At 32.7% G+C, this 14329-nt stretch overlaps 1 protein-coding gene across 1 annotated transcript in view; it reads left to right on the top strand.

Annotated features, from left to right (window-relative positions):
* The window catches only part of LOC132756593 (acetyl-CoA acetyltransferase, mitochondrial-like), a 119040-nt gene that overhangs the window by 58686 nt on the left and 46025 nt on the right, over positions 1-14329 (top strand). Inside the window, exons 5-6 of the mRNA XM_060747696.1 lie at positions 2097-2197; positions 9173-9265. Coding sequence (XP_060603679.1) covers positions 2097-2197; positions 9173-9265 — 194 coding nt within the window. The remainder of the gene's footprint in view (positions 1-2096; positions 2198-9172; positions 9266-14329) is intronic.

Raw genomic sequence — 14329 nt, forward strand, 5'->3', positions numbered from 1 at the left:
CAGCTTTATCTGTTGATCATTGCTTTTGATGCCCTTGTTAAGTTAAATCATGATTACCATTATGGTTTACCATTTTCCGAGATGAAATTTAGTAAAGTACAAATTTCTGAGGTCATTTCCAAGCTAAATATTGGCAAAGTGTTTCCAACAAATTTACTTAAATTTTCTAAGTTCTTTTCCGAGCAAAAAAATGACAAAATTCTTCATTTCCAAGCTTTTTCCAAGCTGATTTTTGGCAGAGTATCTAAATTCCAAGATAGTTTCCAAGGTTTTCTTTATTTCCAAGGATTTTATACCAAAAACCTTGGATAAAGTTTCCAAGGTTTAAAGAAAAACCTTGGCATTAAAAAAAAACTTGTAAAACTGGTTTATTTCCAAGGTTTTTGAAGCAGTTTCCATGGTTTTTTTCACAAACCTCGGAAAATCTACACCCGGGCGTAAGATTATTTAAATTTTAGCTTTGGGGTTAAAATTTGAAATGCCACAGGAATTCATTGCTTTTCTTCAAATCATAGTTAAATAATGAAAGGGAAACAACTCTTATTGGAATGTCTTTTATACATAAAAAGGAGGTATTTTAAAGGTCACGACCTCTGCCACTACTAGCAAAATTTCAGAGATGAGGTCATGACCTCTACCACTTTGCAGGGATTATACTGACATTATTATTTGCACTATGTATATAATGATGATTTTAAATGGTACCTAACAGGAATTTTGCTCAGCATGTGAACATGTGCACCTGTGGTAACGCTTGTGGATATATTATGTTTTGTTATAGTTATTGCCCTTGACTTAGTGAAAATTTTCAATTTTCAATTTGTGCCGCATATAGCTCAAAAGTATTTGACATAGGGTCATGAAATTTTACAGGAATGTTGATCAGCATGTGTAGTTGTACACCTGGGTATTTTCGTGTTGATATATTTTGTATTCTTAGAGTTATAGCCCTTGACTTAGTATAAATTTGCAATTTTCAACTTATGTCATATGTAGCTCAAAAAGTATTTGACCTAGGGTCATAAAACTTTACAGGAATGTTATCAGCATGTGTTATTGGGCACCTGGGTATTTTTGTGTGGATTTATTATGTATTTGTAGAGTTATTGCCCTTGACTTATTGAAAATTTGCAATTTTCAACTTGTGTTACATGTTACTCAAAAAGCATTTGACATAGGGTCATGAAACTTTACAGTAATGTTGATCAGAATATGACTTTGTGCACCTTGTGTTTTGCTTGTGAATTTATTTTTTTTGCCCTTGACTTAGCGAAAACTTGAAATTTTCAATTTGTGTCATGTGTAGCTTAAAATTTATTTAACCTAGAGTCATGAAACTGAACTGGAATGTGGGTCAGCATGTGTAGTTGTACACCTTAGATTTTGCTTTTAGATTTATCCAGTATTGTAGAGTTATTGCCTTGACTTAGTAAAAAACGTTTCATTATATTGTGTTAATTGTTCCTTGAGGGGCACCCATGTCCTATGGACACTTTTCTAGTTGTATTCAGAAGCAGGTAATGCTTAATTGAAAAGATAGTATTAAAAAAATAATTGTAACTGTATTACTGCTATATAATACAGTTAATTTATACCAAAATTTTTATCAAGTAAGAATACTTTTATTTTGAATCAGTTATCATACTATGGCCTTTGTATAAGAACATGAGACACATATGCACCTTGTTTTTTATTTGACCGGCTCAAATATAACCCAAATTCACTGGACACTCCTGCATTATGGCAAGGTTGAATTGTATAGGAACCCCAAAAAAATCTACACCTGTTCTTACTATTTAGTGTTGTGATAATGCTGTGACATAGCTTTTTTCACAAATACAGTCTAGTATCATAGATACTTTTTATTTAAAACCTTTAAGATAATGTTATTTCTGCATCCAGAATGAAACAGTGATTTTTGATTCTGGGAATTTTAATATAAAATTCTAGAATTTATCAATCTCTTGTTAATGTCACAAACATATCATTTTACTTGTTACATTCCAACTAGAATTTTGAGAAAACATGTTTAAAAATGGTCTTTCAACTTCAGTGCAAATAAAATTTATCAGTTTTAAGATTTTTTTTTACCCTAGGTTTACCTATAACAACACCAACTACGACTGTGAACAAAGTTTGTGCATCTGGTATGAAATCGATAATGATGGCAGCCCAAAGCATCATGTGTGGTAGTCAGGTATGTTCTAGAATAATGATCTCTCAGCCACTTCTATTGTTGATAATATAGTACAAAAAGTAAACTCTCGATTAAAATTTTTGTACAGACAAGGCAACAGTTTGAATATGGAGCTAAGAAAACTATTATGTAACTCTTTAATACAGTGTCACTTCGATTATGCCAGCTCATCTTGGTATAGTGGCCTTACTAAACAACTTAAACATAAACTTCAAGTAGCACAAAACAAAGTTGTTCGTTATATTCATGGTTATTCCTCTAGAAAATCATTGAAAGTTATTGATTTTAGCAGTATTGGGTGGCTTAATATAGAAAATAGAGTCATGCAGTTAAGACTTAATCATGTACACAAAATATTTAATAAAAAGTGTCCATCTTATATGTATGAAAGCTTTTCTTTAAAGTCTGATGTTCATTGTTATAATAGTAGAAACAGTGTCGGGAACTTTCATATACCCCATGTTAATAGTTTTACAAAAAGTACATTTTTTTACCAGGGTATTAGGGATTGGAACATGCTCCCACTTGATATTAAAAAGGAAAGTAACTTTTTTAACTTTAAAAAGAAAGTAAAAGCTGAACTAAGCAAAAATATGAAACAATTTGAACAAGCTGATTTTATTTTTTATTAGTTTTAGAGATAATTGTTTTAATCAATATAGTATGTTTTATATGTATCTTGTGATTGGTTTTGTGATATATATAAATAGATATCTTTCATTGGTGTGTTAACTAGTCATATTCATAGTATTATTCCTGCAAATATGTGATATATGTAATTAACATAATGTGCAATAGAAATTAATATTATTTGATCTTAGAAATTTAACATCAGTCCAGTATATCATCTCTAAGTATGGACCTGAATGCCAGTTCTCAAGAAAATATATTCTTTACCATCAAAGGACCCCATTGGAAATAAGTTCTCTATTTTATATTGAACTTTCATGGGTTATCCTGTGTTGTATATATTGTCTTGAAGTCAACAAGATCTTTGATTTAATTATGAATGTAAAGTTATTATTTTTCAATTAATTACTGTGTTAAAAACAATGTGATAGATATAACTGTGATAAATTGTCTTAATTTGTTTTTTTGTAATATGACATATATATATACACAAATAAATCAATCAATCAAAAAGAATATATGTGTTGTAGTCAGGTATGTTATAGAATATATGTGTGGTAGTCAGGTATGTTATAGAATATATTTGTGGTAGTCAGGTATGTGATAAAATGCATGTGTGGTAGTCCGGTGTAGATAACATGCGTGTGTGGTAGTCAGGTATGTTATTAAATTTATGTTAGGTAGTCAGGTGTTTGATAAAATGTATGTGTGGTAGTCAGGTATGTGAGAAAATACATGTGTGATAGTCAGGTATTTGATAAAAGATATGTGTGGTAGTCAGGTATGTGATAAAATACATGTGTGATAGTTAGGTATGTGATGAAATACATGTGTGGAGTCAGGTATATGATAAAATACATGTGTGGTAGTCAGGTATGTTATAAGATACATGTGTGGTAGTCAGGTATTTGATAAAATACATGTGTGGTAGTCAGGTATGTGATAAAATGTATGTGTGATAGTCAGGTATGTGATAAAATATATGTGTGGTAGTCAGGTATGTGATGAAATATATACACTACCCTCAATAATTAAGTATACACTTATGTATGATATGCTTTTTGTCAAATTTTAAGCTATTAGCTAACATTATTAGTCCCCTACCGGTTTAACTGAAGGGGACTTTAGGTTTACCCTCTGTCCGTCTGTCCATCCATCCGTCCCTCTGTCCGAGCAAACATTTTGGGTTTAGGGGCTATATAACATTAAAGAGAACAAAAGAGAACAATAGGTTCATTCCTTGATCAAAGGGTTTAGGGGCTAGTAGCCCTTAAGAAAACAAAGAAAATAACAAAGAAAATAGCCCCTAAAGCCAAGATGTTGGAACGTCCGTCGGCACTCACAGGACAGTAATTATGTGGCTAGAGGGACAATAGGTAACTGTTCTTTCTCTTTGATGTCATTCATTCTGTAATGCTTTTATGTGGTGTGGCTAAAAAGAACAATAGAGAGAACAATAGAGTAGCCAAATTATTACTCTCCTGTAACAGTTAGAACTTCCGTCTGTCAGTCCGTCCACTAAACTGGATAACTTAAAAAGTACTGAAAATATTTTTATGAAACTTGATATATGGATAGATGGCAGTATGGAGATTATGCATGTCTTTTTCTTTTCTTCAGATGTTGAAAATTCTGGTTGCTATGACAACAAATAGACTGAAAATATGGCAAATTTAACACATAAACTGGATCAAGTGATAACGTAAAAAGTACTGAAAATATTTTTATGAAACTTGAAATGTGGGCAGATGGCAGTCTGGAGATTATGCACATTCTTTTCTTTACTTCCTATGTTGAAAATTCTGGTTGCTATGGCAACAAATAGATTGAATTTCAAGATTTCTGATTCCAGTTTTTACGCTTTTTCACTATAACTTCTTTATTTCTTAAGGTATTTACTTCAAACTTTAAATATTTGTTTCTGAGAAATCAGCTTTGATGGAAAAAAAACAATGCAAAATAGTGATTTTTGGCAATTTTTAGCTCGACTATTCGATAAGAATAAGTAGAGCTATTGCAGTCACCCGAGCGTCGGCGTCCGCGTCGGCGTCGGCGTAACCACTTATGTTAAAGTTTTTGTAATAGTTCAAATATTTTCAAAGTCCATTGACATATGGCTTTGAAACTTTGCACACTTGTTCACCATCATGACCCCAACCTGTAGACAGGAGGAGGTAACTCTATCAAGCATTTTGACAGAATTATGCCCCTTTTTCGACTTAGAATTTACATTAAAGTTTTTGTAATAGTTCAAATATTTTCAAAGTCCATGGACATATGGCTTTGAAACTTTGCACACTTGTTCACCATCATGACCCCAACCTGTAGACAGGAGGAGGTAACTCTATCAAGCATTTTGACAGAATTATGCCCCTTTTTCGACTTAGAATTTACATTAAAGTTTTTGTAATAGTTCAAATATTTTCAAAGTCCATAGACATATGGCTTTGAAACTTTGCACACTTGTTCACCATCATGACCCCAACCTGTAGACAGGAGGAGGTAACTCTATCAAGCATTTTGACAGAATTATGCCCCTTTTTCGACTTAGAATTTACATTAAAGTTTTTGTAATAGTTCAAATATTTTCAAAGTCCATAGACATATGGCTTTGAAACTTTGCACACTTGTTCACCATCATGACCCCAACCTGTAGACAGGAGGAGGTAACTCTATTAAGCATTTTGACAGAATTATGCCCCTTTTTCGACTTAGAATTTACATTAAAGTTTTTGTAATAGTTCAAATATTTTCAAAGTCCATTGATATATGGCTTTGAAACTTTGCACACTTGTTCACCATCATGACCATAACCTGTAAACAGGAGGAGGTAACTGTATCAGGCATTTTTTTACTATCAAGCACGAAGAATAGTCGAGCGTTGCTGTCCTACCGACAGCTCTTGTGAGATGTCCCCTCATTGCCATAGTAACAGGAAATTTACGACTGAGCATGCTGTTACAGAAGCTATGGTCTAGTCAACATTTGTGCCAAGTTTCATAAGTATTGAAGCATTTTTCATAGTTTCATAGCAGTTTGAACTTGTTACAGGAGGCTTTTCAATGAAAATGGCCATTTTTCGCAATATGCTCATGGGGTAAAAGGTTATAGGATTTACTTCAAACTCTCACATCAAAATAATATTTGAAGGTTTATTAATCTAGAATCCATATTTCCAGAATTATCTCCTCCTTAAAAAGTAAACTTTGAATTGTTCTTATTCATTCTTTAACTTATATGGATTTTCTTCAAATTCAAAATAAACATTCTTTATCAACACCTACATTATATTTATTTTTTTTAATTTTTATCTTTGTTACAATACATATTAATGGTATATTTGAAAATTGTTATTTTTTTACTTTTCTTCTTTGTGCATACTTTAAATGGTATCATAATGTATGACTGTTCATAAATCTAGCATCTTTATTTCAAGAGTTATCTCCTCTGTTATATTTAGGTAAAAAAAAATAGCTTTAGAGTCTCCTTCCGTCTGTCTGTGTGTCTGTTCATAAAAACTGTTTCCTGATATCACTTTTAAAGATTTTTCCCAAAAAAATTTACTTAAAATAGAGAAAAGCTGAAACATTTGTTATACTTATTCATCCTGAGAAAATTGGACCTTTTTATTATTTTTTGTATAAACATAATTTCCTTGTTTGGCAGGGAAACTAACACATAACTATGATATAGACAAACTTAGAACTCAAAAGATTTCATTCATGTCATTCATTCATTCGTTCAATGGTATAATTGAATGGCCACTGGCCCATCAGAATGTTGCTGAGGTTCTAACCAGTAGGGGACTTATGGATTGCTTGCAATACTATGATAATTGCTTGTAATACCCCCACCACAAAATGTGAGGGGAGGGCTATAATGGATTCGCTTTGTCACGTCAGTCAGTCGGTCGGTCGGTCAGTACGGCTCAATTTTCCTGTCCGCTCTATAGATCCTATACCAATTGAAGGATTTTTGTGTCGCCTCTACGGAGTAGTGGCGACATATAGGGATCACTTCTCCGTCGTCTGTCTGTCTGTCCGTCCGTAACAAAACTTGTCCGGACTACTCCTCATAAACTACTGGTGCAATTTCATCCAAACTTTACAGGAATGATCAGTACCAAGTCTTGTTGTGCATATTGTCAGCATTTTCCGGTTCAATGATTTTTGTCAGAGTTATGGCCCTTTAATAATTTTTATGCCCCCGCCATGTAATGGCCGAGGCATATAGTGTTACCCTGTTCCGTCATTCTGTCCTTCCGTCATTCTGTCATTCCGTCAACATCAGTTTCCGTTCATTATCTTAAGAACGGTTGCACACATTCAACTCAAATTTGGCATATGGATATGTCATGAGAAAATACAGGTCAAGTTTGAATTTGGTCATGGTTCGATGATTTTTGGCAGAGTTATGCCCCTTTTACATTGAATATAATGTGAAATTTTCAGTTTCCGTTCATTATCTCCCCAACGATACAACACATTCATCTCAAACTTGACATATGGATATGTCATGAGAAAATACAGGTCAAGTTTGAATTTGGTAATGGTTTGATGATTTTTAGCAGAGTTACGCCCCTTTTACTTTGAAAATAATATGAAATTTTCAGTTTCCATTCATTATCTCCCCAACGGTACAATAGATTTGACTCAAACTTGACATATGGATATGTCATGAGAAAATATAGGTCAAGTTTGAATTTGGTCATGGTTCGATGATTTTTGTCAGAGTTATGCCCCTTTTACTTTGAAAACTATATGAAATTTTCAATTTCCATTCATTATCTCCCCAACAGTACAACACATTCATCTCAAACTTGACATATGGATACGTCAAAGGAATGCGAAGGTCAAGTTCAAATTTGGTCATGGTTCAAAATTTTTTTGCAGAGTTATGCCCCTTTCACTTTGAAAATAATATGAAATTTTCAGTTTCCGTTTATTATCTCCCCAACGGTACAACACATTCAATTCAAATTTGATATATAGATATGTTTTTGAAATGCCCAGGCCAAGTTTGAATTTGGTCATGGTTCAATGATTTTTGGCAGAGTAATGTCCCTTTCACTTTGAAAATAATATAGATACATCTTAGGAATAAGCAGTTTAAGTTTGAATTTGGTTGTGGTTCAATGATTTTGGACAAACTTATCTTTCCTGAATGTTGGAAGAATTTTGAACTTTCAGTTTCAGCACTCATACTTTTGTGGAAATGTATGTAGCCATTATTTTGGCTACAAATATGCAATATGCTATACTGAATAATTTCAGTGCCTTGAACATAGTATGAAAATGGTTTGTGTTAACATTGAAAAGTTTTAAGGGCTTTGAACTTAAAATGAAAAAAATAATTTGTGCAAACAAATTTGGAACTAAATATTATAACATCTGAAATTTTGGCTGCATGCGGGGGCATCCGTGGCATGATGACACATTTCTAGTTATTTATAAAGTTTGTCCGGACTACTTCTCTCAAACCACTAATGCAATTTCAATGAAACTTTACAGGATTGATCTGTAGCTCAATTCCTTGTGCATATTGCACGGGTTTTCCGGTTGAATGATTTTTGGTCGAGTTATGGCCCTTTGATAAAAAGGTGTTTTTTTCTCTGTGTGTTGCCAGATGCACAAAAGCTTGTCCGGACTACTCCTCATAAACTACTGGTTCAATTTCATCCAAACTTTACAGGAATGATCAGTACCAAGTCTAGTTGTGCATATTGTCAGCATTTTCCGGTTCAATGATTTTTGTCAGAGTTATGGCCCTTTAATAATTTTTATTTTTAAAGTTTTTCCGGACTACTTCTTTTATACAACTAATGCAATTTCAGTGAAACTTTACAGGATTGATCTGTAGCTCAAGTCCTTGGGCATATTGCACAGGTTTTCCGGTTGAATGATTTTTGGCCGAGTTATGGCCCTTTGATAAAAAGGTGTTTTTTTCTATGTGTTGCCAGATACACAAAAGCTTGTCTGGACTACTCCTCATAAACTACTGGTGCAATTTTATCCAAACTTTACAGGAATGATCAGTACCAAGTCTAGTTGTGCACTTTCCATCTGTCTGTCCGTCTGTCACAAAACTTGTCCCAACATGAAATTGGCCATCATGAGGCGACACATGTGATCACCGAACGCTCTTGTCTTCAAACTTGGCTCAAATGTTCACTTCAACAACGGGATGTGCATTGTTGCCCATGTGTCACCTCAAGGTCAAGGAAAACTAGGAAACCAAATGTGTATCCTTGAAAATGAAACTTACTTACTTTACTTAACCTTACCTTACCTAAACTAAAGTTCACTATTCACTTTACTCCCCTTTAATTTACTTTTTTTATTTCAGGAAGTGATGGTTGCTGGAGGCATGGAGAGTATGTCAAATGCACCTTATTACTTGAAGAGAGGTCAGACTCCTTATGGAAAGGTTGAGCTTCTTGTGAGTAAGAGCTCATTGAACTTACATAGTTTCCAGTTTTAGCTCACCTGTCACAAAGTGACATGGTGAGCTTTTGTGATACTTTTCGTCCAGCATCCGTCCGTCGTCCCTCTGTAAACTTTTACTTTAAACGACATCTTCTCATAAACCACTAAGCCAATTTCATCCAAACTTTACAGGAATGTTCCTCTGGTGGTCAACTTGTATAAAGAATTAAAGGAAGACACAATTTTCATTTCTTAGTTTTGATTTTTTCATTCATTATTCTGTAAATGCCCTCAAAATGAATATATTAGACAGCCAAATTAACAAAACCTTTCTCGCTATAAAAAATAAAATGGTGGTTTTCTAACTTGACCCGCGTGGGTCAGGTTAGAGCACTAGGATTTCACAATAAGTTGTCAAATTGAACACGGGAAACGTTAAAGTACATGTCAAATGAATGACAGACTTGTTTCAATCATACAATATCCACAATATCTAGTATTGTAACTTCAAGGGTTTGTTCAAGTCACGTGACTTGTTTTAAAACTACTTGGTGATTATATTCGGGTCTTAATTTTGTTCAACCTATATAGATATGTTTACGCCTATAACCCAAAATATATAGAATTTAAACAGAAATTCATGCTGAAACTTCAGGAAATGTCATTTTAGTGTGATACGAGTACATAATACAGTAAACTTCACATATAGCGAACACGGTTATAGCGAACTTCCGGTTATAAGGAACAACATTTTTTGGCCCGAATTTTGCCCTTCTTAATTTAATGTAAAAAATTACGGTTACAGCGAACACGGTTATAAGGAATTATCGCTTATAAGGAACTCATTTTTTAGTCCCAATGCCATAAAAAGTACAGAAAATTACACTTTTATAACGAACTCGTAAACAGATTACGCATTTTCTACTTTCGTTTCCATCGGAACAGATTACAACTTGGCCGAATGTAGCGGATATATTAGGAACAAATAATGACGATGACAGTCAATTTTCCGAAGACGAGATCTATTTAGATTATCTGCCGGTTGTGTCAAAAAATGAAGCTATTGATTGTTTGCAGTAGATTAGGTCATACTTCGAGTCTAATGCACATGTTGAAAAAACAGTTTTTAAAAGTTTATTGGATATTGAATTTAACCTGAAGAGTTGTAAACATTCCCAAACTAAAATTAGCGACTTCTTCAAAGCAAAGTGATTTTTTTTGTGCATGATACTGTATCATTAATAAATAACAATATTGCAAATATGGTACATATCATATAATTATTAGCTCGACTTTTTTTTTTTTGAAAAAAAAAGTAGAGGTATTGTTATAGTCAGGTCGGCGTTGCCGTTGCCGTCTCCGTTGCCGTTGCCGTTGCCGTCCGAAAACTTGTACCTGGATCATAACTTTTTTATTTCTTGGTGTATTGTCTTCATACTTGGCCACAACAACCCTTGGGACAAGACCTTTCAGTAGACCACACTAACCTTGACCTTCATCCATAAATGACCTTGACCTTCAAGGTTAAAAGTCCAATTTTTGTTTGTTCATGCTGTTATTGGCTGTTACTTTGTTATTTTTGAATGGATTGTCTTCAAACTTGAACATAATAATCTTCAAGGATATCCCTTAAAAATAACCAGTCAGACCTTGACATTCACTCATCAATGACCTTGACTTTGAAGGTCAAATTATTGAAATTTTCATTTTTTTGGCTATTATTGGCTGTAACTTTGTTTATTTTTGAATGGATTGTCTTCAAACTTGAACATAATAATCTTCAAAGATAACTGTTAAAAATATACCGAAAGACCTTGACCTTCACTCATTAATGACATTGCCTTTGAAGGTCAAATAATTGAAAATTTTCATTGTTTGGCAGTAACTGACTGTAACTTTGCTATTTTTGAAGGGATAAACTTCATATTATAACAGAACATTCTTAAGGACCAGACCTTGTTGTTTATCAAACCCAAATTTGCTTGGGCTCTTTAATGACCTTGACCTTGAAGGTTATATTACTGAATTTTCTCAGATTGTGCATTTATCGGTGTGTGTGTATGTATAGTATATGTATTATATATAAATATATATATAAATGTGTGTGTGTATATATATACATATATGCAGGTATATATATATATATATATATATATACATGTATATAATTGCGTCATGTTTTTCTATTTTTAGAAATTGCGTCATTGTTGCTATTTTTAGAATTTGCGTCATTTTTTTTCTATTTTTAGAAATTGCGTCATTGTTGCTATTTTTAGAAATTGCGTCATTTTTTTCTATTTTTAGAAATTTCGTCATTTTTGTTCTATTTTTAGAAATTGCGTCATTGTTTCTATTTTTAGAAATTGTGTCATTGTTTCTATTTTTAGAAATTGCGTCATGTTTTTCTATTTATAGAAATTGCGTCATTTTTTTTATTTTTAGAAATTGCGTCATGTTTTTCTATTTTTAGAAATTGCGTCATTTTTTCTATTTTTAGAAATTGCGTCATGTTTTTCTATTTTTAGAAATTGCTTCATTTTTTTTCTATTTTTAGAAATTGCGTCATGTTTTTCTATTTTTAGAAATTGCGTCATTTTTTCTATTTTTAGAAATTGCGTCATGTTTTTCTATTTTTAGAAATTGCGTCATTGTTGCTATTTTTAGAATTTGCGTCATTTTTTCCTATTTTTAGAAATTGCGTCATTTTTTCTATTTTTAGAAATTGTGTCATTGTTGCTATTTTTAGAATTTGCGTCATTTTTGTTCTATTTTTAGAAATTGCGTCATTTTTTCTATTTTTAGAAATTGCGTCATTGTTGCTATTTTTAGTAATTGCGTCATTTTTTTCTATTTTTAGAAATTGCGTCATCTTTTTCTATTTTAAGAAATTGCGTCATTGTTGCTATTTTTAGTAATTGCGTCAATTTTTTTCTATTTTTAGAAATTGCGTCATTGTTGCTATTTTTAGAAATTGCGTCATTTTTTTTTCTATTTTTAGAAATTGCGTCATTGTTTCTATTTTTAGAAATTGCGTCATTTTTTTCTATTTTTAGAAATTGCGTCATTTTTTCTATTTTTAGAAATTGCGTCATTGTTGCTATTTTTAGAAATTGCGTCATTGTTGCTATTTTTAGAAATTGCGTACTGTTGCTATTTTTAGAAATATGCTTAATGTTTCTATTCATATTTATATTTATACAAAATATATAAACAAAACTAATGTGACAAAACAGACCAACTAAATTTATAAAAAGGAAACATCAATATATATGTTCAAACCTTTCTATGTTTGCGTTTAGAAAAAGTAAAAAGTCGAGCGTTGCCCCCGCCCGGCGGTGGCTCTTGTCTTATAGATATATTTATACATAAAAATTATATTAAAAAGAAACAACATTGCAATTATTCCTTAATCAATATAAGGGAGACAACAATGACGAACTCAAGACTTATTTCTCTTAATCAAATGCTCTTCTAAATGGAGGATGATGGTAAACCATTAGTTCGTTATATGTAAAACTGTTCGCTATAAAAACTTCTGATACAAGGAACTAATTCGCTATATGCTTACAAGGAACTCCGGATATAAGGAACAGATTTTGAATGTCCCAATGAGTTCGTTATAAGTGGAGTTTACTTTATCATTTTAATATTTTTGTCATTATTTTGCCTAAATATCCTTTTAAATTCCATGGAGAACTCTGGTTGCAATAGCAACCGAACGAAAAAAAATTGAAAAATCTTCTTTTAAAAAAACGCAAGAGCTAGCGCTTAGATATTTGGCATGAATCATCATTTAGTCAGTGTCTACACAGTATGTTCAAATAAAATCTTTGGGGGTCAAAATTGGCCTTGCCCTGGGGGGGTCTTTGATATTCCTCATATGTATCCCCGCGTAGGGTATTTTCGTGGGTATAAGGACAATGTCGTTGACGTAAAGCATATTTTTCACAAAATTAATAAAATGCAATAAAGTTTAAATAAACCATTCATTTACATACACAAAAGAATAACTTTTAACAGAGGACCTACTTTTAACATAAAAATACAATGTACATACCTTCCGGTACTCAAGCAGAGCTAGCATTTTTCTCCGAGGGGTATTTTCGTGGGTCACATGTAATTACTGATAAAACAGTTTGTAAGAAAGAAAACCCATATTTTTTAGCATTAAATCCTTTCTCAAGCAATTATCATTGTTTCCAACACGATTAATATGTCAGAAAACGTAAATAACAAAAAGGGCGGGAAAAGGAACAGTTCACTATTTACATTTGGAGGTCTCACATACTTTAATTTTTACAATTGTGGCATAGGAAAGTGTCTCCAAGTCTCAAAACTCTAACTTCTGAGCAAATGTCAAGTGTACCCATCTATGACATTTATCACATCTCCCACACTTCCTGATAGTGAGATATGGGCACTTGTTCCTGTCTTGAGGGTAGAAGAGGTGACCATTCAGAATAGTTATGTAAATTAATTTACTTACCACTTCCGGGTTTTTGTCACAAGGTACCAACAGTCTTTTGGCAAAAAAAATTACTATGTGAGACCACTTTTCATCAATGAAAGTCACGTGACCTGTGGTTTGGAGAATAGTCAAATTGCAGCCGAACTTTTTAGGACTCTGGTGTATTTTAAAGACAGATTAGAAAATTGTCAAACTTTTGGGATTTAGGAAAACAGGTAAAAATCTTTGTATCTATATAAATATTATTTCTACTTACCTTTCTAACTTCCATTTTGGAAAAAATCTTTGGCAGTGTTTACATTACATGCAAACTTCCAAAAAATTACGTGACCGGAACCATGTGTGCGCTCAAAACTTATTTATACCGGAAAACGGTGAAACCACGAAAATACCCCTCCCACGAAAATACCCGACGTTGGGATATATAGTAAAAACTTAAAAAAATCTTCTTTTAAAAATCCCAAAGATATTAAGCATGAAACATTTTCTAATGGGTGACTGCTAAGTTTGTTGAATTAAAAGCCCTGGGGTCAAAATTGGCCCTGTCCTGGGGTTTCATTCATTTTCCTTATATGTATTTAGTAAAAACTTAAAACATCTTCTATAAAA

Source organism: Ruditapes philippinarum, unplaced genomic scaffold (genome assembly GCF_026571515.1).
Source record: "Ruditapes philippinarum isolate M1 unplaced genomic scaffold, ASM2657151v2 ctg1324_1_1_1_1, whole genome shotgun sequence".
Lineage (NCBI taxonomy): Eukaryota > Metazoa > Mollusca > Bivalvia > Venerida > Veneridae > Ruditapes > Ruditapes philippinarum.